The sequence below is a fragment of the Leptosomus discolor genome, chromosome 3 (genome assembly GCF_034619465.1).
Source record: "Leptosomus discolor isolate bLepDis1 chromosome 3, bLepDis1.hap2, whole genome shotgun sequence".
In the NCBI taxonomy this organism is placed as follows: Eukaryota; Metazoa; Chordata; class Aves; order Leptosomiformes; family Leptosomidae; genus Leptosomus; species Leptosomus discolor.
The window spans coordinates 42,802,479-42,829,111 of NC_141393.1; the positions used below are offsets into that span (position 1 = coordinate 42,802,479).

The 26,633-nt window shown below is 42.5% G+C and overlaps 1 protein-coding gene across 1 annotated transcript in view; it reads left to right on the forward strand.

The window, feature by feature from the left end:
• RPAP1 (RNA polymerase II associated protein 1) overlaps window positions 1–17,790 on the forward strand; it is a 37,729-nt gene extending 19,939 nt beyond the window's left edge. Inside the window, exons 14-24 of the mRNA XM_086462409.1 lie at window positions 1,496–1,653; window positions 2,980–3,159; window positions 3,935–4,136; window positions 6,082–6,191; window positions 7,993–8,188; window positions 9,125–9,274; window positions 9,804–9,946; window positions 11,197–12,001; window positions 14,093–14,269; window positions 14,955–15,011; window positions 15,785–17,790. Of these exons, the coding sequence (XP_086318535.1) occupies window positions 1,496–1,653; window positions 2,980–3,159; window positions 3,935–4,136; window positions 6,082–6,191; window positions 7,993–8,188; window positions 9,125–9,274; window positions 9,804–9,946; window positions 11,197–12,001; window positions 14,093–14,269; window positions 14,955–15,011; window positions 15,785–15,937 (2,331 nt within the window). The 3' untranslated portion in view covers window positions 15,938–17,790. The remainder of the gene's footprint in view (window positions 1–1,495; window positions 1,654–2,979; window positions 3,160–3,934; window positions 4,137–6,081; window positions 6,192–7,992; window positions 8,189–9,124; window positions 9,275–9,803; window positions 9,947–11,196; window positions 12,002–14,092; window positions 14,270–14,954; window positions 15,012–15,784) is intronic.
• The last annotated feature ends 8,843 nt before the right edge of the window (window positions 17,791–26,633 follow it).

The window sequence follows — 26,633 nt, forward strand, 5'->3', positions numbered from 1 at the left end:
TTCCACTTCAGAGATAATCGCATTCACTCATGTAGGTCATCACACTGGTGCTATAAATGCATGACACCTACCAAGAGCAGCACCCATTACAGCAGTGAGCACCTCTTGGGGTTTTTGGTTCAGTATTGTTAACGCTAACAGCATCTAATAAATTGCCGTCCACGAAATTGCTAACATCAGCAGAACATCACCAGTCTGTGCTATAAAATACATAGAATAATGTGCTGATAATGGATAGTGGGATATTTAAAGGCTGTAAGTGGTGCTAGGAACGCGATAGAAAATCTGTGAATTTTACTCTTTCAGTTTCAGACTTTGTGTACTCCAGGTGTTTCAAGACATGAAAAAATTGCTTACAACGTTCCTGCCACTCAGGCTTTGTTTCTGTTGTGCTCTCATATGGCTTTTACAGTCACTTAAACATAGGAATGGAAGATAATAAAAAAATTAAATCAAAATCATCAATGTAGGAATTTATTTTAGCTAACAACAAAATTCTTCCATCTTCCTCCTCTGGAAGTAAATTTGACTTTGCCCTCTGTTCTGTAAGCGGGTGTCAGAATTGATAGTTTGATTCATCAGCTCCTTTGCTTTCTTGCTGGTGTGCACTGATTTCCCTCCAAGATGACTCTAAAGCATTTAAATTTTAAATTATCTATAATATGTCCTTGTGTTGTGAAAAAGACATTGTTATCTTATTTGTTTAGACAGAGGACACACAAGCTTTTGTATGTGTGGGAGAGGGAAAGAGAAGCTCTTTTTTATGGTTAAGCAAAAATACCCAGTTGTGGGGGAGGATAAAAATTATTTCTAAAGAACTGTGAATGAGTCGTGTCATGCTTAATTAAGTACTAAAATAACCTCCAAGGCATCAAAATTCTGTAATCTTATAGAAGTAATAGGCATGAGGTACCCTTTGTATAAAATAAACATGGAATGATAGAAAGATTTGGGTTGTAGGACCTCTGAAAGCCATTTAATGTGACTTCCCAAAAAGAGTATTGGCACCAATTCGGTATTTTGTATACATTGTTTTTCATAGGATATATCTTTATATGTAATCTTGACTAATAGAGCTGTTTATGACTACTCAAAGAAGGATAATTATATAGTTTTTTAAAAAATCAGTTAAATGCTGCGGAGAGTGACAAAAACAAGAGTGTGTGTAGGCTAGACAAATCTCCGTCAGAAATGATTAAGATGTAGTTGGTTTGTGTTAGGAATGGGTTAGGTGTAACACCTAGGCATCCCTTCCAGGAATACTTCTCTCTTAATAGCCATTGACCATTTATTGATCACTTGTGGTATGCTCCTCAAGAATACACAAGGTAAAAACAGATTTGAACGGTGCAAGAGGAGTTTAGAATGAGCTGAATTGAAATCTGCAGCTTTTTTGATGTGACAGAGGTAATGAGGTAATGATGCATGCATCTGATGTCTCTTATCCATTTGTCTTTGTTGTGGTTTGTTCTTTTTTTGTTTGTTTGTTTTACAGCTTAACAAATTTGAAATGAAAAGTCGGTTAAGTCGATTTATAGCTGAAGACCCGCTGGATCTGCTCCTGCCAAGGGAAGAAGCCATCAGGCTAAGCACTGAAGCCTTCCGGCTGTGGGCTGTGGCTGCTGGCTATGGTCAGGCCTGTGATCTCTACAGGTACAATCCAAAACTCGAGAAGAGGGGGTGGAGGGCACAACAGAGAAAATGGACATCCTGTTCCAGAGGGACAGATATAGGTATCTCCAGGCTCAGTCCCTACTCACTTTAGGGAGCCTTATCTCCCTTTCTCTGGGCTCCTGCAGTAAAACTCACAGTTTCTAAAGGTATTTGTGTTGAGTAATGCCTTTTTCTGGTTATCTCCTGTGTTTCAGCACTGGTATGTTCCTGTTTCTCCTCTATACTATGGGAGATCACCCTAACTTTTTAGGGCTGTATCTTTTTCCCCTTGCAGGCATGAATAATCTGTGCTTGTGTGACATCAAGACACATAGTTTGCAGCACACCTAGGATAGAATCTGATGATGTGAAAGCAGTCTGTGGGCAGCAGTCACCAGCATGTATGCTGATGAGTGAAGCAGACTGATGTAGACAAACTGCATGCTGCATCGTCTTGATTCGGTTCAGTACAACTTCTTCTACTTGAGTGTCAAGGTCTGCACTGGGATAAGTCTGAGCTGCCTCAAGCGTTGAATCTTCTTCCTGTAATTGCACTGACTTGGAAGCATGGAGATGGCTGTGGCGTTGCTCTGAAAAGGAGTGAAAGGGAGGCCAGTATTAAGTTTCAGAAGGGAGATTCTCTCTCCGCCACAGCATTTTGTGTTCTCCAGCCCCATCAGGTGTATTGGTTAATAAAGAGTTAAAACTATATACAATTTTTTGGCACTGTAAATAATGTTGAGGAAAGAGAAACAGCAGAAGATTCCTTAAATTTGTATGATTATAACTGTGGGTCTTTGGCTGAGTATTTGAGAACTAGGGAAACAAGAATAAAATAGAAGTAGTTTTTCCAAGAGATTATGTGAATGCTTGGAAGCAGAGTATTAGGTATGTCCCCTTCAGATGAATTTGGAATGACAGTATTCTTCCTTTGTCATCTTTTTTCCATGTCTGTTTATTTTGGTGGTGGTAATCGTTCTCATAATCTCATTTTATCAATCTTTATAAATATGTGATGGGAGGATATAAAGATGATAGAGCCAAGTTCTTCCAGTGGTATGAAGTACAAGAAGCAATGGGCACAAATGGAAACAGGAAATTTCATTTAAGTGTATGGAATTTTTTTTTACTGTGAAGGCGATGAAACACTGGAGCAGGTTGCACAGGAAGATTATAGACTGTCCATCCTTGAAGATACTCAAAGTCCGACTGGACGTGTTCCTGGGCAAGCTTGCTCTAGCTGACCTGGCTTGAGCAGGCAGGTGAACTATAGATGATCTCCAGAGACCCTTTGCAACCTCATCTGTTCTGTGATTCATGCTATAGGGATCTCTACCCTGTGCTGGTGAGGATACTGCAATCCCTGCCTGAGCTGCTCAGCACTTGCCGTGGAAAGAGCCCTATGGTTGAGTTGTATGTCCAGCGAGCTACGGCAGTTGTTACTCTGCTGATATGTGTGACGCAAACAGCAGGCTACGCGGCGGAGCTGCAGGCCAAGCTGAGCAGGTGGGCCCTCTGTCACCGGTTTGGTGTATCTGAGTAGCTGGCATCCTGCCTTCCCTCTCTTTGGTTTAGAGACCTGGCTATTGCCTTTCTTCCTTCATTTTGGATGATTTACTGTCCCACATGTGAATCCCTGCATGGTGGGGTGTATGCCCTCTGACACAAGGTCAGAAGTGATAGCTCGTCTGACAGGTGTATGTCTGCTAGCCTGGTAAGAGGTCGGAGTAAAAATCTGCATTCAGCTATGTGGCAGAAGGGCAGTGATAGCCAAATGCCCTGCTGAAAGGGAGCTAGGAAGCTCCTTTGACCTTCCTTTGGGGAAAATAAAGTAACCTCCCTGAGGTTTGGAGGAAAGAACCCCTCTGCAGAGACTGAGATGGATCAGGATTAAGAGGTTGTTGATTTTATAGACATCAAAGCAGTAGGATTTGCTGAACGCACAGGTACTTTTTTTGGTGAAAAGCAAGAAACTGTTTAACTAAACCTGGATACTGAGGTAGTGTGTCTAGTAAAACTAAGGCATAGCTCAAGGACAGAGTAGTGCAGGTGAAGAAACTTCAGCTTATATGAGTAGATTCTGCATTCGTCCTTTCTGCCTAAATTTATTTCATCTGGTCCATGGGAATGGCAAAGACTTTTTTCCCCTTGTGGCTCTTGTCAGGTATCACCTTCCAGATCACATGCAATGGGAAATCTTGCTATTAAAAATGGTGATTTGGAGAGACAATTGTTTTGGAGACATGTTTGCTATCTGTGTCCTTCTTCTGTTGTGTTTCAGTAACAGCTCAGAAGATAGTGAACAGATTCCACCTCCTCCAGTAGCATGGAATCAAGTGTCAGGCTTACAGCCCTTCCTTGAGACCAGTCTGAAAAAATTCCTCCAGGAGATATCCCAGACAGAAACTTGGCAAACTCTCCAGCCTCTGACCACAACTTATGTGATCTACTTGGGAGTTTATTACAGTGCTTGTAGCCAACAGGTAAGGCCTGAAAATACAGGTTGTCTTTTCATCTCGCCAGCATCAGCTTGTGTATTACCTCTGAAAACCTGAACTTACAGGCAATGCTGAAGAAGACAGATGCTGAGGCATCTAGCTGAGGACTAGATTTTGTTTATCACAGCTCATATCTAGGCTATCTGGCATTTAGGGTCAGATAAGTCTGCTGATCCTTCACCTTAGCAGTGCCAAATATCACTGCCTTCCTTCCATTGGACTTGGAGTCTCAATTGAGGTATGTGGTAGTGCTGTGACTGTGCTGATTTACTGCAGAGATCCAAAGCATGAAGCAAATATGACCTAATTTAGCTTGGCAGTCCTTTCTCCCTGTGGCCTAAATCGAGTTGCACAGTTTTGCATTTGCTGTGGCCTGAGAGCTTACATGTGGACAGGTACACTGCAATAATGTGGTTGGAAGAGTGAGCGCTGAGGGTCATGCCATATGAACTTTGGATAGGAAACAATAAAGATAAATTTATTTGCTGCCCCACTGACATTCAAGGTCAAATTCTGTGACCCAGTTACAGTTGTAGTATGTGACAGTCTTTTAAAGTGAGTTTTCTGAAGGTGACACATCAGTGTGGTGCTATTGAAGAATAATGTTTTGTACTTTACCTACCTTGAAGATTCATATTTTAAAGATACCTATTTTATCTAAAGATAAAAGCAATTTTCCTCTTTACTGCCCAATTGACATGCCCCAGTTCTGACTGTGAGAGCTGTCTTCACGGTGTGGGGGTAATTTAGTGACTGTAGTTATTCACACTTCTGCAACTCCTCTGCAACTTGCCCAAAGCAACTGAGTGTATTAGTTGTGTCTGGGGTGGAAACTGCCAGTATCTTTCAAAGATGTCTTCGGTGCCCCAAAGGTTGGTAGTACCCTTCATATACTGTCATTAGGTCCTGAGCATTAGAGAATCAGGATAAAACAGGAGGTTAATATTCCTTTTTAACCTTTACAGATATCCCAGAAGAGTGGCTGACTAAATGATTTCTTAAGTCCTTGAACTATGACATAAGACTTTTTTTTTATTTCCACTTAAAAATATGAGTTGAATCGACTACCTGTGGTTAGCTAATCTGATTTAAAAAAAAAAAAAAAATTGCAGGTAGCGTGTTTGAATGGACTAGTGCAAAAAGAAAAATAATTGACTTGTGTAGTGACTAGGTTAGTGTGTACTGGGACCTTCTTGGAATATTTTTGTTAGACTACTAAGAACTAAGGTTAACATCTTCATGTAGATTTTACTGGTTTCTGGAGGGAGATTTCACCTGGGGAAAAACTAGATTTTGTGTTATGGAAATGAGTATTTCTGTATCCTGAAGCAGCATTCTAATGAAGGGAAAGAACACTAAAATCTGCCAACCTGGAATATTGCTTACTAGGGTCGGAAGAATTTGGATCGTTCTATAAAAGCCACAGATCCTCTGTGCAGTGTTAATCCACAGTCATACTTTGATGGGTAGGTCAATTGCACTTTATACAGTTGATTATTTTTTAAAAATAATTTTTTTTAGGACCCTCATGGCTCTTTCTCGAGGTGGTTCTGATGACTTTTATGTCATCTTCAAGTTAAATGGAAAGATCAGAATGTAGATGGTACAGGGAGGGGGGGGTTAGCCACTTAGGGCAAGTTTTCATTTAGGGAATCTTGATCCCAAGGATCCCATACCTTACTTCCAGCCAATTAAGAAATCTTAAAATGCAATACTTGAGTGCAAGAGCACCTTGAGGTGCCAGCTCCTAGCTTCCACACTACCAGCTGTGAGGCCAGCTTTAACCTACAGTAATACCACTGTGTAGATGATGTGATCTGTCAAAAAGATAACGAACACAGAGAAAGCAATTAAATCAGTAGGTCTCTTTGTCCTCACCAGAATGCCTTCGTTCACCATCTTTTCCTGTTTTTTTCCATGTCTTCTGCAGCCATCCGTCAATCCAATTGACTGCTTAGAGGAACTGGAACGTTTGACGTCTGAGGTGCTGCAGCCCCTTCTCAGCGAGCCAGCCATAGACAGCATGTGGGACTTGCTCAGGTAAAATCACGTCATTGCTGAGATGCTGTTCCCAGAAGCTAAGGAAGCCTTATGTGTGAATTAGAGTGCAGTAGGGCTCTGTCTATGCCCTGCTTTGTCCTGTCTCCCCTCACAGCGAAAAGTGTGAAGGCCACAGAGGCTCTCCAGTTCCTCCTTTCCCACTGGTGCTGCTGCAAGGTCTGCATCTCTCCCTTCCATGTAGCTGTGCTTTTTATATCAATTTCAGATTGATTTTAGTCACTCTTGGCTTTGATTCTTTGGTTTCACTGCTTTAAGAAACAAAGAAAGTAACATCAGTTTGAGTCCCTCTTATACCAGGGATGTCAGTGTGTGTGTGCATGTACCATTCACTTGTTCTGTGTGATGCTGCTTATATAAAATAATTTAAACTAGACTGTTGTCTTTAAGCTCTTGCTGAGCTTCACTAAGGCTTTGAAAGCCCCTGCAGGAAAGTGAAAGGCCAGATACCAAACTGTACTTTCAGACATTTGGATAATGTAAGCTTTGTCTCTGTCTCTGGGAACTGTTAAGCACTGCAGATATTCTGTCTTTCTGCTGTAGAGGGAGCCTCTCTACTAGCCTGTGATCAGTCCTCTGGAGTCAGGGAACCTAAAAGGCCTAACTTGTAGTCAAGGAGACATCCGGCTGCTTCTGGGAATGTTTGATATAAGGGGCACTTGAAATCTTTGGTTTTAAGTGGTATTTAAATGGTTGCCAAACAGTTTGGCCCATGTTCTTTCATGACTGAGAAGTGAGGTCTGAGGCTTTTAGCACCAAAGCTTCCCACACAAGGGCATTCATTAGACCCTTTCCTGCCTGTCCTTGACATCTGAAAACAATGGGTTTGGTCAGGCCGTAAAAGCCTGTCAGCAAGAATTCTTCTAGGCTCTTCTTAATGCTGGCTGGTAAAAATGAACGGTCAGCTAATCTCTGCCATAACATTGAGAATAATGTCTAAATGTTCTGGGCAGATTAGGGGCAGGAGTTCAGGGTACTCTGTGAGCCCCAGATGTGTTCACACATCTCCTGCATGGTAATGCCAGTGGAAGGAAGAGCAATGCATTTGAAGAATTGTTGTCTGTCAGAGAGTAATGATATGGATCTTTGACAGGATTTGCCCTATTGCCCCATTTCTGTTGAGCAGCATGCTTGTGGTCACTCTTCCTTGTGGAGGTCTTGCTTGTACAGACACGGTATGTCTAGTGTGGGGCCCACAAGCACTGCTGGTACAAAAAGCTCTAGTTTCACCCACGGAGAGTGAGCTCTCACACCAAGAACAGTATGCATGGTCATGTTCACGTACATTAAAGCTAGATTCTTTCTGAACAGACTTTAAAAATATGCATTTCATGAGTACATAAAGGGCAGCATTTTTGCCATGTCAGTTTTAGATATAAGCTGGGTTTTTGGCTTTGCCGGCCAGTTTATTATTGAAACGTCTTGAGTGGGCGGGCAGCTTTATTAGCCTGGTTTACGTGTGTACATGTGGGGAAATGTGTATTTTCTTTTAATCAAAGGCTCGATGTTTTCAAATGTTTGACATCAGAGATGCATCACTGCATCAGTATTTCTGCATATCATGAACAATTTAGCTGAAGATTAGAATTTGTGATGGCTCACTGGCATGAGTTTGTATAGTGATAGTGCTTACTTGACCAACCGTGATACTAGATTTTTTTTTTCTTGCACGATCTTTACTATGATATGTGGCACAATTCAAATAGTAACATTCCTGTAAGATAATTCTTCAGCAATATGAGTGCTTTTGACCTGACCCCTCTCTCTTTATCTGTTCACACAGGCCATGTTCTGCTTTGTGCAACCCTCTCTCCTGTTCCCCAGCACCAGAATCTGTCTTCAGCATTGCATCTCTGAGCTGTACTGGAGGCAAACTTCCTTTGAGCCTGGTTGGCTCCAAGTCACCTTTCCCCTTCCTTACTGCCCTCCTGTTTCTCATCAATAGCATCACTCACGTTCACAAGGGCCTGACCAGCAAGGTGAGAATAGACTTTTTCACTGTAAGTTCTAGGTGAATAATGATACACTTATGGGGGAGGTTAGTATTTCTACCTTCCCAGGCTTAAGAGTGATGTTAATAGGACTATTAAGGAAGAATTGTTATGTATTTATATTTTAAAAATACCAAAGTACTATAGAGTACAAATACCCCCATTTTCAGAACAGGTGGGACGAGTATCTGAAAAATATCTTCTGTCTGTGAATTCCAGTATCCAGTTGACACTGGGAAGCTGAATTATAGAGCAAGTGATAAATGATGATGCTGCTTAAAGGATGGATTTAAGAACATTGAGAAGGGTTAAATAACTGTAGTTTGGCTAAGCAAAATAAATAGCAGAGTGTCAGAAGAGGAAAGGGATGGTTGAAGCGTATATAACAAAAGAAAAACAGGGTAAAATTAAACAAGAGAATGAGTGCTACTGTGACTGAAGAGATTTCCTCCCACTTTTGGTTGTCTGGAATTTTTAGAATGAGGGAGTCATGGAAGATTGCAGTCTCTGAAGAGGAAATGGCAGAGCCCTAGAGAGATGGAGTATATAGCATGAGCCTTCTTAAAGCCTTCCTCTGTCACCTTGTGTTGAATTAGCTGACCGATACTAATAGGAATATATGGCCAGAGGAGAAAAAAACATCTTAAGCCACTGGCCAGACTTCTGCCTTACAAAGCACCATGGAAAATGTAGGCAGTGACTGTTGGTTACCTGCAGTGGGAATGGTCACGATAGAGGCAGGTGAGCCCTGAGGCAGAAAAGCAGATACTTATCAGGCTGTTTTAAAATATCCCTCTTGGAATAACCAACAGCAATTCTTATGTGAGAAGGTAGGGGGTAGGCCTTGGAGAGGCCTATGTTTTCCTTTCCTCCAAGCACGAACTGTCTTAGTAGTGTTTGTATCCAATTCTGATTCCTTTATAGTACAGCTCTGTGCTGGACTTCAGAGGCTTGAAGGATTATCTGCAGCAAAGCTGGCAGGCTGGACCTCCCTCTGTAACTCCCTCGTCTGTGTGGATCCTGCGCCATGAATATCATCTGCAGTACTTTGTGTTAGCGTTGGCTCGGAGAATGGTATCGTTATTAATCCTGTCATTTCTTTCACCTGAGGAATTGACTTCACCCTAGCCTCTCCAACTCAGTGTGTCAGACTGGCAACTGGTCTTTGCATCTATGTTCTTTCTCCTATAAGATCATATCATATAATAGAATGGTTTGGGTTGGAAGGGACTTCAAAGATCATATCTGACTTAGGTCTGGTGACTTTTCAGCTGTCCTTTGTGCTCCATTAGCAAATGATATCTTTACAGTTACTGATGTGGGGATTTAGATCCAAAGTACTTTGGATAGCAAAATGGTGTTTTTCTTGTCTTTGGACTAGAGTGAGAACAAAGTTTTCAAGTGTGCTGATAAGAAAGATATCTGACTAAGACAATCAGGGGAAGCAGAAAGATTTCAGCATGAATGCTCACAGTTCTTGCAGTCTGCCTCAATCTCTCACTTTACAGCAAGAGCTATGTCTCTGTTGACCCTCCTGTTCTTGTTGATTGCCTTGTCCACAAATGATGTAGTGTTTTTGTCTGTTGTTTTGTTTCCTGTACAGGCAGGCACTTGTCCGGATTATGCCCAGCATGCCTCACTCCATCACTCTGTTGCCCTGGCATTGCTAAGCCGTCTGTTGCCAGGGAGTGAGCATCTGGCTTATGAGGTCCTACTGGATCTTGCCTTTAATCCAGAGTTTCTTCCGTAAGCTTTGCACTTTTTCCTTTCTGTAATTTAGTACATGGGAAAACTTGGAAAAATTGAAAAAGCACATGTTGGTATTCCAATTTTGTCATAGTGTTTGGCCTTTAATAGGTCCTGTATTCAAATTTGAGTTGCTCAATGGTGTGTTCTCCAGTCATGGAGCCTTCTAATCAGACCAGCAGTGTGGTTGCAGATTTCTCTCCCATGTACCATTGTTGAGAGGTGTGACTAGTTTCTTTTGATCTCCTCTGTGCAAGAGTCCTGTGATTTCTGATACAACTGATTCCCACTAAGGCCCCGCATCTCCTGAAAGCAGTGAGTCTAGAAAATACATGGGAATTTGACATAGCCTGAAAAGCTTATTAAATCTTCCTCCAACCCTTATTATACAAGTTATTACACAAATTTTTGCTGATTTGACAACTGTGATGTCTTCTACCTTGCACTGGAAGAAATCATGAGTATCTCAAATGTGAAGCCTTCCATGTCTGGCTAAGAAAATAGTAGCAGTTCATCTTGTTCATCACAATCTCTTTGAAATTTGCCATGGTGCATCCCTGTAGGAGGCTGGACCAGAAAGAAGTAAAGTTTATGCATGGGTGGGTGAGTGGTTTGTTGGTTTTTGGGATGTTTGGGATGTTTGTTTGTTTTTTCACAAATACGTGCTATAGAGGTAATGCTAGTTCTCACGTTTTGTGAGAATTTGGCAAGTCATCTGAGACCATGGTCAGTCTCTCTTCTGAGATCATGGCATGTGGATTTGACAAACATCCCCCCCATCCTGAACTTCTAACTACTGGTCTGTATGGTTCCCCTGACCTTGCCACTGCCAGCTGCAAAGCTACTATTTCAAGAATTTTCTTACTGATTCATGTAGGCCTTATGTGATATGCGGTATTTCATCTCAGCACCCTGACAGCTGTGTTGGTAAGTAGACTGCCTAGCTGGATAAGGGCTTGCAGCTTCCATACCAGACTGCTGGCATTGTGTGGAGGTTTTTCATGGCAAGGCTTTAGTGTTACTAACTCCAAATGTGGTTCTCTGAACTCCCTGTAAATACCAAGATAGCTGATGCTTTACAGGCACTCAGTACTGTCATAGCTGAATGCTGTAGAAAGTGTTGCAGATGCTGTGCATATACTACTCTCCCTCATCCAGGAAGATTGTAGAGACAAATTTCTGTGGTGTTTTGTTCGTTTGGTGTGTTGGTTTTTTTGTTTCTTAAACTGATGTTTGTCTTTACCTTGCAGTGAAGGGAAAGCTGGAGGGCCAGAAGCAGCTGACTTCTCTGATATCCTGCATCTGGGTACCAGTGCCAAACTGGCACAGCCTGGCTCTGCAGCAGCATTTTCTTCAAAGGCTACTCGTGGTGCCCTGCTGAGAGAATCGTACCAAAATCTGCCTTTCATCCGCTCCTGCTACCTTTCTCACTTTGTCCACTTGCAGCCTACCCTTAGACGTTCCAAGGCATCCTACCAAGGACAGAATTACCTCATCCAATCAATGCTGCTTCCTGAGGTCAAAGGGCCCATCCTGCCTTCAGACTGGCCGTTCTTTCCGCTTATCAACCTCTACAACAAAGTGACTAATGCAGAGACACGTGGGGCTGTGCTGAACTCTCTCCCACTTGATCTCGTCAACACTGTGACCTGGAACCTGCAGTGGGTCTTGTTGCTAGAAACCTGGCGTGCTAAAACCCTTCAGAGCATCCCTACTGCTGCCAAACTTGCACGGCTTATGTGTGTCTTCCTCACAGGCAGTGACCTCTTTCTAGAAGCACAGGTCCACCACTACACAGCTGCCCTTCTCTCTGTGTATTGCCAACCCAAGGCATTGGACTCCCTGAACTTGGATGCTCCTCTCCCTGGTTTGGCATCCTTCCACGATCTCTATATAAGTCTCCTGGAGCAGTTTGAAGGTGTCTCCTTTGGAGATCCACTCTTTGGAGTCTTTGTTCTTCTACCTCTGCAGAAGCGTTTCAGTGTTCATCTGCGTCTCTCTGTTTTTGGGGAGCACACAAGTATCCTGAAGGCACTGGGAGTGCCACTGCAGCAGGTAATCCTGGCTTATGGTAGTTGACTGTCACTGCGTATTTCTGGGTTACTGGGTTCTTGCCTGTGTTTCTCCAACCTTGATTGGAGCATCCTCCCAGTGCCTCCCCTTCTTCTTCATCCCTCCTTGTCCAGTAGAATAATCATGCTTTCTTTGCTTAGAAGCTTTTCATTCTCTCTGAAGAAAGTCCAATGCATGGAATGTAAAATAGAATAGGAATGGAGAGCAGTGTTCTTTTGATTGCAGGTGACTGCAGTGTATACTTTTTTGGGGTTTTTTGGTAGTTGTTATTTCTCTTTTTTTTTTTTTAAAACAGTTTGATTGATTGTAGGTCTGAATAACAGAGTCCAGCCCTTGTAGGTGCAGGCCCTTGACACATAATCATTTTCAGAAACCTGTTGAACTTTGTTTTGAGAGCAGATGGTGTGTAAATGTGGAGAGCAGCAGCTGTGAAATTGTTTGGTCTTCAGTGGAAACTGTCCCACACCCTGCTTGGTCTAATGGTTGAGAACCTCCTTCTAATTTATAGCCTGTATGTGTGAAGGGCTAGTCTGCACCCCATGTTCTTCTGCCAGCAATTACATTTCCTTTAAATAAGTCTTTTCTCATCTTGGTGAGAATCTTTTCATTGCCCAATGCGTGGGCAAACAGTCACTTTCCCTCTCAACTGAGTTTCCACATTTAGTTATACTGGAGTTGTGCTTAGCAGGGTAGCTTGGCAAGAAAACTTGATCTGTCAAGTGCAAGACTGTATTTCTTTTGAATGAGCAGAGCACAAGAGATGGAATTTAGCTGGCTTTAAGTTCTATGTCAGTTGACAGACAATACCCGATCTAGCCTAAGTTTGCTAATATAAAGATAACATTTCAGAATTTTTTTTCGGAACAACTGTGAACCATCAGTTTATGTGAGATCAGTGCTTTCTGTTGTGTGGTTGCAGTGCTTTTGCTCTGGTTGTAGTAGCCCTGCAGCCATTTTTCTGTATCGTTATGGCCAGATGAGCCTTTGTTTCTTAAGCCAGGTAAGCCAAGATATTCTGAGCCGCTTCATATGGTGAGCTCTCTGTTCTCTTGATGTTCCCAGTAGCCCTTCCCTATCTCTACTCCAGTTCCACAAATACACGTAGGAACAGAGCTGAACACTGTATTCGAGATGAAAGCCTTGATTCTACATCTTGTGCTTTATCTTGTCTTGGTCCCTCAGTATTGTCAGATTGTGGCATATGTTACAATGGAGAACATTTTAAAGCAGATTGTTTTCATGTGCTTAGAAATTTTTTAAATGCCAGATAGTTTTGCACAATGTTTTCATTGCCATGTTGCTTGAAAACAAACTATGTGTTGGAAAATTTGAGCAAGACCACTTGAGGAGGTGGTGTTTGTTTGGGTTTTTTCCCTTTTTGTCTCAAATTAAAAATACCCTAGTGGGCAGTAGGAGTACCCTAGTGGGAAGACTGCTTTTTGAATTGAGTAAAATCAATTATTGTCTTTAATGGTGCAAAGAAGATGCTCCAAAGTGAAAATGCATAATTTTAGCTCTAGAGAACTTATCTCTCAAAATAGAGAATAATAAAAATTGGACTTCTGGAAAGAGGGAAAAGCAAACAAAACCTAATTGTTACTAAAAGCTTTCCTAACCTATTTTTTTAAAGCTAGACACTGAAGTCAGAAAATGTTGTAAACTTCACTTAACAACATTAACTCTGGCACATGTTTCTGGCTAAATGCATAGGTCAGTGTAAACCCCTCTGGTACCTTTGCAGAATGTGGTACTGTTGGAAGCACTCTGTCTTCTCACTTTGAAACTCCTCTTCTTACCTGTGCCAAAAAGCAACTGCAGTGATTTAACCAGTAAAACATCTCTCCATAAAGCTGAAGAGGTCTTGAGGGTGTTTTGTCAAAGGCATTTCACATTAGTCAGTGTGGGCAGTAACAGCTGTGCTCCAAATGGGGGTCCTGCCACCGAGGTACATCGTGTTATATAGGAGTGCATGCGCAAACATCTGGGGAAGGGCACCCTAAAGTCATGAACTTCCCCTCACTGCCTAGACCCTGACAAAAATTGTAATGTTGCCTCTGGGTGGATTTGTTGCAGTTTCCTGTGCCTCTGGAGCGATACACTTCCCCTCCTGAGGGTAACCTGAACCTCCTGCGACTCTACTTCCGAACACTGGTCACTGGTGCACTGCGCCACACCTGGTGCCCTGTTCTTTATGCGGTGGCTGTGGCTCATGTGAACAGCTTTATTTTCTCCCAAGACAGCACCACGCAGGTAGGTAATGGATAGCAGAGCCTCAGGGCTGGAAGCTTTGGGTTTTGCATCTGCTATTCCTGAGCATCCATTGTGGCTTGGGGTGAATCACTGACCCTGGGCTTGAAAAAGAAAATTGTAAGCAAGTGTTTTGAGGACTGGTCAGCTTTTTGAGAATGCACCGGGACAGCAGCTCTTGTTCATTATACCCTAAAGCACTTACATTAATGGTAGCCAATCCTACATAAACCTTTGAAGTCAGCACCTATGTGGGCTATGGAGCAGGGGGGAGGAATGAAGCAGAGAGGAAGAGGGAGCTGATCAGGCGGAGTGAGCTTTTAATAGATTTAGCCTCTGCCTGGGGCAATCTTAAGGTGCAGAGTACTCTTTCCTTTCACTTTGCTGGAATAACCAAGCAGAAGCCTTCCCATGGCCTTGGGGCTTTTAGCAATGGTTACTTGTGCTAACACTTCACCTCTGATCTACAGTTCTACCTGAAAGTTGAGAACTCAGCTGAGTTTGAGGTAAGGGAAGGAGGAGAGAGGGAGGATCTGAACGATAGCCATCTCAAGCCCTTTCTACTGGAACAAGCTGCTGTTTGGAGCATCATCATAATGAGCAAAGCGGCAGCCTCCTGGAGTGCTGTATGCCCGTGGGCAAAGGTAGCATTGCACCATAGTAAGCGAAGTATGTGCTTTGTTCCCAGGAGACTGATGCTGCTCGGAAAAGCATGCTGCGGAAGACATGGCTGTTGGTGGATGAGGTAGGATCTGTAAGGTTCAGTTTGTGTCACTGGGACTTAAATTTTTCAGACACTGTGCTCTTACAGATTTACCTTTGGCTTTTGAAATTTGTGTTTAACTACCTTGCTAATTTGAGAATGAGAGGAGACTAGCAGCAGGATTTTGACCTGTGATGGCTATAAATACTGTTATCCAGTTCTTGTAATTAAACTTGGAACACTGAGCCCATTGGAACGTAGTTGAATCTCCTGTACTGTATTTCCATGCCTCTTGCCCAAGCAGCATTACACTTGGATAGTGAGAGGCCCTAGAGGGATGATCCTAGCCTGGCTATGAATAGGTGGCCAGCAGTGATTTCCCTTAACTCTTAGTTGGATGCTTCCCCTGGAAGGAACAAAACAAGTATAAGGTTTCTGTTTTTCTCAGGGAGATTGCCAAAGTCTATCCCTTGTGTGACAGAGCTGGGTCATTTGGCCCTTTATGTTTAGCATCCAGGGTAAATGGTTAGATTCCACTCGAAACCCATTTGGGCTGCTGGCAAGAAGTCGTTCTGAGGGGTTGTTGAGGAGACAATGGAGTTGTGTTCAGAAGAGGAAATCTCCTGCAAACCAAAAGTGAATTTTCTTGCAAGAGACTCACCTTTTATAGCTCTTCTGTTGAAGATAATGCAATTAAATGTGTTGGGCACAATGGGATTGTACTGTCTGTCAGGTTGCTATGTTGTGTTGGAGACTGGGTGGAAAAGATGAGATTCTCTTCAGACATGCTTAATGGCTGCTGTTTCTTTCTTCAGACCTTGAAAAAGCACCTACTGTACTACAGACTACTGAATGCAGAGAGCCCTTTGGGATTTGACCTTTATGAGCAGCTCCCTCCCATGCGACTGAAGTACCTGCAGATGGTGACACAGAAAGAAAAGGAGAATGCACCAGTGCTAGTCTCATAGCAAAACACTTGTGCAAGAAGAGGGCCAAGATGAAGAATGGAGGAGCTCAGTTTATGCTTCAGTGATGAAACTACGTGCACGTCAAACAGTTTCAGTGTCCTGCCTGGACACTCTTGGCTTCTTCACAAAGTGAAGCACTAGTACAATGCTGCCAGCCCTGCAGAACAATACACGTCTTCTCAAGATACAACAATATGTGTGCGTGGCCTATCCATGACGAATGCTGGAGCGTTTTCTTGGATTGTCTTTCAGGTTGTTCTGCTCCCTGGAGAAGGTGGGAATGTGTCTGAAACACACTGGACTGTTATATAAACTGAAGGAAGTGGAAAAGCTGTTTTGTTCAGTAAGGCCTGGAGACTGTGGGTTCTCAAGATGATGTCTGTCTTCCTCAGATCTTTCTCTTGCTTTTTTTTGTACCCTGAATTTTTAATAGTCCTTTCCCCACACTATCCCTTGCAAATAAAATGACAATACAACAGGGAAGAAGCTGATCCTGAGAGCTTTTTTTAAAAAATACATATACAAGCCATTTCTCCAGGACAGTGTTCTGTGCAGACAATCGGTCACACAGACGTGCTGTGTCAGACCTCTAAGAAAGAATAGTTTCTAGTGCAGTGGTATGAACACTGGATATCCTGCCTTGACTGTCTTTTGGATAGTCTCTAAACTGCTTTCTTTTCTCCATTAATTTGGTTACATGTATAACAAGATCAAAAATTATTTCTTTGCAGGTCAGGATGCTTGCCTGTAACCATTCCCCATTAGAGGAAAAAAATAGTATCTGCTAGTTTAAGTAGGTTATGTATTGGTTGCCCTCTGAGAAGAGATGAACCTATTTCAAATCTTATAGTGGAGTTCCTAAGCTTAAATTCCTAATTTGATCCCACTTCTACATCCAAATTCTGATTGCAGCCTGAGACATGAGGGCTACAAATATAGTGCCCTAAAAGGCTTATCGCAAGTGCCAAGTCAAGTCCAGAATTTACCCTAGGTGTGATCTCACTGGATCTTTCGTTTATATCCAGTAATTTTTGCAGAGCTACGGTCACTCTGGTAGGCTTTTTTTTTTGTTTGTTTTTGGAGAACTTTTATGAACAAAATTTGTTGAAATTATGTCTCTTGTTTTGTTCTTATGAATCAATTCCCCTGGAAGGTGTGGGGTGATGCCCAGCCTGAAGACCTGAGCTTCTTTCTTTACCTATCAAACAGGCCAAGCTAGCTTCCTTCCATAGAAACCATGCCTGGACTAACCTTGCTCCAGTGAATGCCCTAGTGGGAGTGTGAAACACTGTTAATAGGCCACCTTGTAACTGTTGACATTGTTCCAGGCAAGAAACAGACTCCAGCTAGCAGCTTTATGGCTGTGGTACTAGCTTTGCATTGGCAGTTTTGTAAGTGTACCAGTCCCCCTTAGGTTGCCAGAAAATACACTGTTTCATCTTTTTCGCCCTTATTTCAGATAGGATCATGAGTGGAACTGATGTTTCATTTTAATCTTTTTTTTTTTTCTATTGCAGTTTTGATCTGTGGTTTCTCTCTGCTGCAGATGTTTTGTGGTTTTTTTTCTGCTGTTGTTAATTATTTTAAAAGTACTTGATGTGATTAAAAGTTTAATCAAAGGCATTCAAGTTTCTATTCTGTCCAGACGGTGAGAGCCCAGCAGTTGTCTTTCAAGAGCAATGGACAGTAAAATTTAAGGACTCCCAGCTGCCTGTTTAAGAGCAGCCTTCATCAAGGACTTTGCCTTTTGCTTTTCAGACCTCCAGTTATAAAAACTCTTCTAGTCCTTTATGCGATACAAGGTTGAGTTTTGTAATGTGTACAAGATGTAAATAAATATTTTGATAGCTCTGCAGGGGTTTGGGGGTGTTTTTTTTTTTTGGAACTATGAGTGCTCTCCTTTATTTAAGTCTTTCTTGAATCTGGATAGTTCTGTTTGCAATTTATTAATATCTTGGAAATGCTACTGCTGTGGGGAAATTACTAAGCTTTGGAGCTCTGTAAGAGAGCTCTGCAAGCCAAAGGCATCATCCTGCTTGCGTAGTGATGAGTAACACAGGCACCAAATGCTTGGGGAAGGCGCAGGATGGGTATTATGTGATTTGTCACGTGCCACAGGTGGGAAGACAGTAAAAGAACTGTCCATGGATGGTATTTGTAGGTGATGAGAGAGGAGGTGCATTTCATTTATTTTGAGAACTCTGCAAAGGAAAGGATCAGGCTTTTAGCTGATTCTCAAAAGCCCCTCTTGTTCCCAGGTGTTTCTCAAGCCATCGGTGTATGCCCAGAAAATACCTACATCTTTGGACATGAAATTCTGATGCAAGCATCAGCAGTGGAGGGAAGGAAAGGATCCCAGATCATTCTGCAGGCCACAATTGGGTGCAGAACATCCTGCTGCACGTGAGCTGTAACCTTTCAAAACTTTGGCTGTCACTTGAGACGGTACAGCAATCCTAAACTTGAATTTTGTAAGGCTTTAGGCAGCCTTGTACCAGATTTCTCTGCAGAACGCTAGAGGGCGTTGCTGTATCTAGTTTAAATGCAAACTGTCTCTGCTTCAGTGCAATTGGGACTTCAAACAAAACCAAACCAAACAACCAAGCCTTAAACCTGGTTTGAATTTTCTGCATTATTTTTTCTTATTTTTGTGTATACTTTTGGAGAAAGTGTGGAGAATTAACGGCTTTTTGATGTGATTGGTTGCTAGGAATCATTCAGTGCTTTGCCAGCAGGAGCATTTTGGAAAAATCCTGGTAGAGTGAATGGAAGGTTAAAACTTAAACTGAATGCAGTCTGAAGCAGGACTGAAGTGTGCCAGTTCTGTTAATCCAGTTTAATCCTGATCAGAGTAAGTGAGGAGATGAAGAAAAGTAAAATTATCCCCAAAATTGATGTGACTTCTTCACTCCTTCTCAAAAGCTTAAAATTTCTTTGAGAAGAAAATAATTCTGCTGAAATAAGACCCTCAAATAGGTTTCTGGGGTTGAAGTGGTCCTAACTCAGAACAGTGTATGGTGTCTGATAACTGGTCAGAAGACAAAATACCAACAACAACCAAATAAAAAAAAATCCCCACAGATGCTGTCTTTTAATTCTTAGAATGAAAAAAAAAAAAAAATCCATCTTGTCGTTTGTGGCTAGGAAATGCTTGGTTTCATCCAGGTTATCCCATGTAGGAATGGTGGGAATCTGTACTGGGACAAATTCTGCAGGGGCTGTGCTGGAAGGCAGTAACAATGTGGTTTTAAAAACAAGTGGTTGATTGGACTGGACATGAGTTGAGGACAATTCTTCTAGTATTGCTGTTGAGTTGGAAGGTGAGATGGTGGGGCTGTCGTAGTTTTGCATCCTGTAACTTTAATGGCAGCAGTTTTCTGCATTCTACTGAATCTTTCTTTGCATTTTAAAAGGGGAGAGAGAGTATTCCCATCAGCTTGGAAGCATGTCCTTTTCTGCTGAGAAGAAATGGAGTTGATTGGTGTTCCTTTGACTGTGTGAGTGGTTTGAATTCCCTGGGTTTAGGGTTCCCTGTGTGGTGACTTGGCCTACTTTGCTGAGCAGGGGCAGTTTCCAAAAAAGATGTAGCAGCTGAGTAGCTGGCCGTACTACACACTGAGAGAGTGGCAGAGAAAGAGTTAGGCAAGGAAGAAGTCAAAATAGGTATGAAACCCCACTGTTTGGGAACTTTTTAACAGTAAAGTACACATGAAGCATTGTATGATTGAAGCACTTGCATTCCACTGTATTTATTGACTACTTTAGTTTGACAGTGGAATTTAATAATCCATTTCTAGACTAATGCATTCTGTCTGGCCGCTTAATATCAGGAAAACCCTAAATACTGTTTGCCGATGAAGTCATGGACAGATGGAATAAGCCATAAGATGTGGGTGTATAAATATACTATGGGTCAGACAAATGTGTTTCTTTTGGTGCCAGACTGAAAGTAGAGCGGAAAGGCATGTTAATCCTCACTTTTTCCTTCCTAGTTCTGCAAAGTTCTCCTTGGAAATATCCCATCAATGAAGTGGTGCTGCCTCCAGCTGATAATCAAATTTCAGGGCTGAACGTGTTTTCTTTCAGCTTACAGAAGCTCATAGAAGCTCTCCATTCACAAAGCTGGCCCTCTGATATCCCTTGTGTAAATAACTTGATGGTAGTTTACTGGCCTTTGCCCTAGTTTTTAAAAACTGGCTTCCCCGCCGCTTGCCTTTGAGTGGAGAATGTGCAGTGAAGACATGTTATCAGAACTGTTGCTGTTTTGCAGTGGTGTTTGTATGCAGGGGTAAAATGGCTGCTGTGTGCTCCCCTCCCTCCCTTCTTTTGTGGTAAAAAGTCAGTCTCAAATCAGCTATTGCAAAAATGCTATATATGGACTGCTGGCTGGCCTGAAGAAGAGCACAAAGAGCTTCAATTCAACCCAGACAAGGTCATATTGTGCAAAAGGATGAGAAGCTGCACCAGCAGTGTTGCGGTGAGCCTCTAGCCAACCCTGGCCCCGAGCAATAGCCTGGTGCAGGTCACCAACAAACAAAGGATGTCTTAAACATCTGACACCTGACCCATCGCTGGGTCCAATTCTTTATTTTCTGCTGGGGCATAACTAGCGGATACCAGCAGACACCTGTGGCTCCAAAGACCAGAGCAGTATCCTTTATCCTGCTGCTGCGCAACTTTTCTGCAGTTGTCTATTAAGCAACCAGCTCATAAGTCCGATCTGGGTGATGGATATTTCCAGAAAGGATGGTATATGGACATCATAACAAAGTCTAAGGTATATGAGGAAGGCCAGGGGCATCTACCTTCTGTGTCCCTCTGCCCCAGTCTGGCATGGATGACAAACCAGACCACTGATGTTCATGCTTGTTATGAAGCAACAGCTTGTTCGGGCCACAACAGAAGGAGGGTTGGTGTGACCTAGAAATACTACTAATGTCAAAGTGCAGCCACATGCAGCACTGTGTGTGTTAAAATCTGAGGTTGGTGCATTAGTTGATTGCTAAGGGTGGAAGGAGGTTTTCTGGAACAATCTGGGTGCTGGGAGCCTGTCCTGAGGGCTGCTGAGCTGAGGTTATTGCTGTGGTTTTGGTTGCCTCACGCTTCCCCCAGGGAAGGAGGGAGGATTGCTGGAGTCCTCAGCCTTGTGCTGAGGCCTTGCTTTGGGGTGGTTTGTGGGGCCCTGGGTTGCGCTGAGGGGGCACTGGGAGGCTCTGGGCTCCTCGGCCACTTGATGTGGAGGCAGGAGAAGCCCAATCCTGGCAGTAACTGAGGGGATGGGGGATCAGAAAAGCAGGTGCTGGAGGTCCTGCAACAGTGCAGCCTAGCTCCCTGACCATAGTGACCACTCTGAGGCTTTGGGAAGGGACATGGGGAGGGATTGAGCGAGCTGATTGAGCACGGAGTGTGGCTCAGCTTTCGGGTGCTATTGTTTCTGGGTCTCTCACGTTGAGGTGTGGTTTGCAGTCTCCCCCTTCTCTCTCCACAGTGTCCCCTTGCCCCAGTACTCCCCTTGTGTTTCCTTTTGTGTCCCTGTCACTAAGCTCTCCTTCCCTCCCCTTCTCTGCTTTTCTATTTAGAATTTTCCCCATCATAGTAACTTTTAGTTCATCTCTGGCTTTTTTCACTCTTTTGACTATTTGCAGAAGCAATCAGTAATTCTATAGTTAAACTGGAGAACTGAGATGCTGCTGCTGAGTTTGAGGTGGAAGCTCATGTCTCTTGGGGTGTTCATCTGAAGGTCTGGGCAGATGTCCATGAATAACAGGCACAACATGCCCATTTAGAAACCTTACAGCAAAGAAGGCTGTAACTTTACTTTTAAGACTCTGATTGCCTGCTGCGTAGGTGGTGTAAGCACACCATGCTGTTTGGGTCTGATCTGTCAAATATTTGACGACACTTTAGCAATTAATCTATCGGATCTGTCTGCTGAAAGGAAGACTGGCGCTTGTGTATCAAGTGACTTTTCTTCACTGTTATTGCTTCCACCACGGTTAAGTTTTTTGCCTCACAAAATGAATGAGGACATCTCCAAAACAATGTTCCAGGCTTCCTCAGCGCATGTGGGCTTTTGTTACCAGCTTCTATCCCAATGCACATTCAGAGTGGTCCTTTGATCTCTTCAGAGCATCAGGAAGTGCAAAGAGCTCTGAATTAACTTCAGGTATCGCATTGCTAGTAGTGAGTTGTAGTTTTGGAAAGGGGTTGGTTTGTGTCACACCACAATGATACAACGACAGGCACACAAGTGTGCCGTGCAACTGTGAAGGTATGTTGTTAGCATCCTTCACAAAAAAAGCAGCTTGCTGCTCCTGGCATCAATATATCAATATAGATTATCAAAAATAAATTTAGAGTGATACAGAAGTTTCTGCTAAAGCATCATGAATCTGTTGTCTCTGACATGAATGTCAGCTCGCTCACAAAATGTTAGTTGTGCTGCCACCCAGAAGATGCCACAGATGGTGGCTCATTTTTGTTCTTCTTGGTACTGTCTGCTGTAAGATTGATCAGGTTTGGATTGATGAAATTATTTGGGCAGGAGCTGCCATTGCTCTTCTCCTGTCTGCCCATTGTAAAAAGGAGTAGGAGGAAGGGGGTTGTAAAATAGACTTTTTACTGTCTTTCCCTCACTCTTTGGTACTGTTTTGTGAACTTGAAATGTTTATGGAGGAGTGTGCGGGCTGGCAGACCATGCTTCTTTTCAATAAGCTCTTATCAGCAAGCTTTATATTTTATAGCCATCCCTGAAGCTCAAATATTGGGGGGGTGGGGCTTATTTTTGTAACACTACCATTTGCGAGTTAAAAATAGGGTGTGGAACTTTGGGTGTTTGTATTCAGCAGTGACAGTGAATAACTGCTCTTATGTCTGTGCATCACAAGTCAAACTGTGTCATTCTCAGTGTGCACTGGTACCACAAAAGCCAAGCATTGCACTGTTGGAAAATTTAGCAGGTGTGCCCGTGTGCATTTTGCAGAGCTCCTCTACAATTAGTATGTAATTGCCAATATTGTCTTGGGGACAATGAGTTGCAAGTCTCCTCTGCTACCAAGATAGTCTTAAGATTAAGAGACTATTCTCAGTTTTGCAATCTAACTTTCCCTTTGAGCCAGCAATCTTTCCTTACTGCTTTCTGTCATTATTCATTTTGGTAATTCATACGGCTAGCTGCAGATGGAAGGAAGAAACGATAAGCCCACAGCTAGCATGGAATTCTTGGCTTTTATTTAAACAGAAAATGCAGTTTTATAGTCATACTAAACATTTGCCAGGAACATTTTCCAGAATGCAGTTTCTGGTCTAAGCTAGAGAGAAAATATGATACAGCCCAGAAAAGCCAATAGCCTGAGGATAGGGTAATCTTTTGTGATGTGGGAAACTCCAGTTACTGAGCTAGCAGCTGCTCCAATGTGAAAGGTTTTTCCCAATTTTCTGATGTTTCCACTTCTCATGCTACAGGGAACTTAAATGATGGTGTCAAAGTTATACCTAAAATGGAATTCTTGTTTTCCCATTCATCCTCAACAGACTATTTATGAAGAATTAATTGTAATAGGAAAAAAGGTTCTTAGGGTGTGGTAAATGTAGTTTGCGGTTTAGTTCAGGCTTCTTTTTTTGGTAAACACATATTGTTCCAACAAATTGTACTAAACCAGTAACTGGAAAATGTTCCCACAGTCTCCTTACTGCATACTGTAAGCTAAACTTCACTTGGTGCCTTTTTGGCTTGCCGGTGTTGTTCCCAGCGTGAGAGGAACAGGAAAGCGTGAGCTCGAGTGTCCTACTGGGGTTGCGCTCTCTTGACTTCAGCACATGATGTTTTGCTAGGAAGTTGCGTGCATTCAAAAGGCTGTCCTGTGCTCGTATTCTGCAGGCACAACAAAGCAGCAAGATTCACCATGAGAAACAACTTGTTCTTGGATCCTCTTTCATAAGTAGCGTTTGGCTTTTGGTTAGGTAGTGACTGTTGAGGTAAATGGATAGTGAAGAGCAGGAAAATGGTAACCTAATAGACTTTCCTGGTGAAGAAAACTTGGATGTTCTGCTTTGGGAAGATGCAGGTGAGAACCTCTCTGAAATCATCTGCAGATTAGCTTTGATCTTTTCCCCAGGGAATCTATTCTTAGATTTCAATGGGAATGGAATCACGGCCTCTGTTTAGTAAGGCCAAAGGATCACAAGAGGCAAGTGCTGTAAGTAACCATAACTGAGTGCTGCTTTGATAACAAGCTCTCCTTATCATCTAGCTGCAAAATAATAACATACTTGCCTTGACAGATAGTTGTGAATGGGGAGCTCAAAGTCAGCCTTCACTGTCAGTATCCAGAGGCACACCCTGGCTCAGGCGTTCTTTTATGTGTGTGCAGGCATGCTTGTGTTAAGACACTATGTCTCTCAAAGCTTAACATTTCTGGTGATAGATGTGATTGTCCTCTTACATTTTTATGAGTAAAAATTCCACACTGTTTTACTACATCTGTATTTCATGTCTTCTGTAGCTCAAGCTGTGTGTGCCTTCAGGATTTTATTGCTGCTTTATTGCTCTAAGAGATAATTGAGTACGTTGGGATACTAACTCCTTACTGAATAGCGCAGTTGACGCTTCTGTTGTTTGACTTTGGTCTCTCATCCATTCCTATGGATTTCCATACTGAATGAACTCCAAGTAGTTTTGGGAGCCCTGGCGATGCTATTTGTAAAGAAGTTTTTAAAATGAGACATGCTTACGAGTCATCCTGGGTGGAAGCTGGAAGTTGCACTTAGGATGAACCTGTGTGTTTTTCTTTACCGCCTATCAAAGAGCCCTATCCTTATGTTTTGAAAATTTACTGATTTGAACCATCTATAGTTTCACCTGCTGACCATTGATGTGTTCAGCAGCCAGAATTCGAGCAATATTGGACTGTCCTGATCTTGTTCCTGTCTCTCTTTGAATATTGTCTGACAGTGGCAAATTCAGTGGCAAAGGCATAAGCATTCTACTCTTCTGCATTTGTAGTTTATCTCTTAGCCCTAAAAATTTGGGAAGCTCTAATTTCTAGCTACTCTAGCATGGAAAGAGTTTCATGAAAACTGAACCATGTTGAACATCATAATAAATTTCTTATCCATTGTACCACATATCTCCAGGTTCCTTAGCAGACGTTAAGGTTCATAACCCCCTGGTAGGAGTGGCAGTGAGTGCATATACAAAGATTGCTTCGCCTAATGCGGAGATAGGGAGGACTCTTTTAGTCATGTATTACAGCACACAGAAATGCCACACAGTATTTTAGCCTGGAGAACAGAAGAGAGTACTGTATTTAGTTGAATCTGTAAGATTGATTTAGGTAGTTACCTAAATTGGATTGTTTCCAGACCAGTGGGATTAACAACCCTCTTTTTGCAAAAAGCGTTATGAGATCTTTAATGATCACACAAGGTCAGGACCTGGTTTTGTGTCTCATCTGAAAGATCATGAACTTATAACTACTGATCTGTCATTGTCTGATCTGACTATCTATTCTAGAGACTGCTTTGTTTTAGAAGATTTGTGGAGCCAAGAGTCTAAATGCCATCAAAGCCTTTAGTCCTTACCATATTCCTTGCCTGAGGAGGTTTCTAACAAGTTTTTGTTATGATGTATCTTTTTGATTTGTTTTTCCCTTTTCACAGCAGGCCAAAGGGAGACTGCAAAGAATATTTTCCAGTTTGTCTGTCATTTGCTGCTATGCACAGAACTGCTTACTGATCTAGGCCTGAAAATCAATTAATTCCTGGGTTGTTCAGGAGGGTATCCAGTTCCCAATGCTTTTTCTGGGTGAGCTCATCTTTCTGTCTACATGGTCACTGTAAGGCCCCTCACTGCCTCTTACTGTAAAACTGTAGCCATAGCAAACTGCATAAATGTAGCAGGTGCTGATACCACACCAGTCTTGGTTTAAGTATTTCACAGTTAACTGTTTTGTGTGTGCGTGCTACAAAACCTCTAGGAATTGTATAAACAAAGCCTTTCTGGTACAGTATCTCCACTCTGAGAAGGTATGTGTGAGGAAATTAGAGGAGCTTTCCCTCCCAACTGTTCTTAGCACATATATGTAACTTAGCAAGTGTTTTTCTTTGTAGCAGAGGTATAGAGCATGGACCTAGCTCACAAATTCATTGTTTATATGGTGTGTCCATCTGATTTCTACCCTCTTGCACACATGTTCGTATGTGGCCGTTATGATTTCCATGTTGCCCACAAAAGCACACTTGATGCAGTGTTGTTTGATAGCACGAAAGTGTGCGTTCAAGTGGTTCCTGTCAAGGGCCTGTTTGGCCTGCAGCAAGGAAACATGTCTCTGCAGTAAGAACTCCCTAGCTGAGCCAGATATTATCTGAGATGGGAGAAAATGACCAAAGGAAAACGCTCTCCTATTTCAGGGTGCCCAAGGAACGAGCTGTGCCAAGTCCTTCTATCTGTTTATTATGAAGTTTTGTTTAGCCCAAAGAGGGTGTTGCCACATGTCATCTGTGCTTTTAGCGGCTTCATTTCAACAGCAACAGAGGAGATGAAATTGAAATCAGAAGGTCTTAACTTCAGAGAGAAATGAATTTGTTCAGAGACAAAAGGCTTTTCTCTCTTGAGTCACCAATACATTATTACCCTTGGTTTGATTTGGAAGCTAGTTAGGATGCTGCAGTCACATGGTTGGCTGGCAGTCTGAGT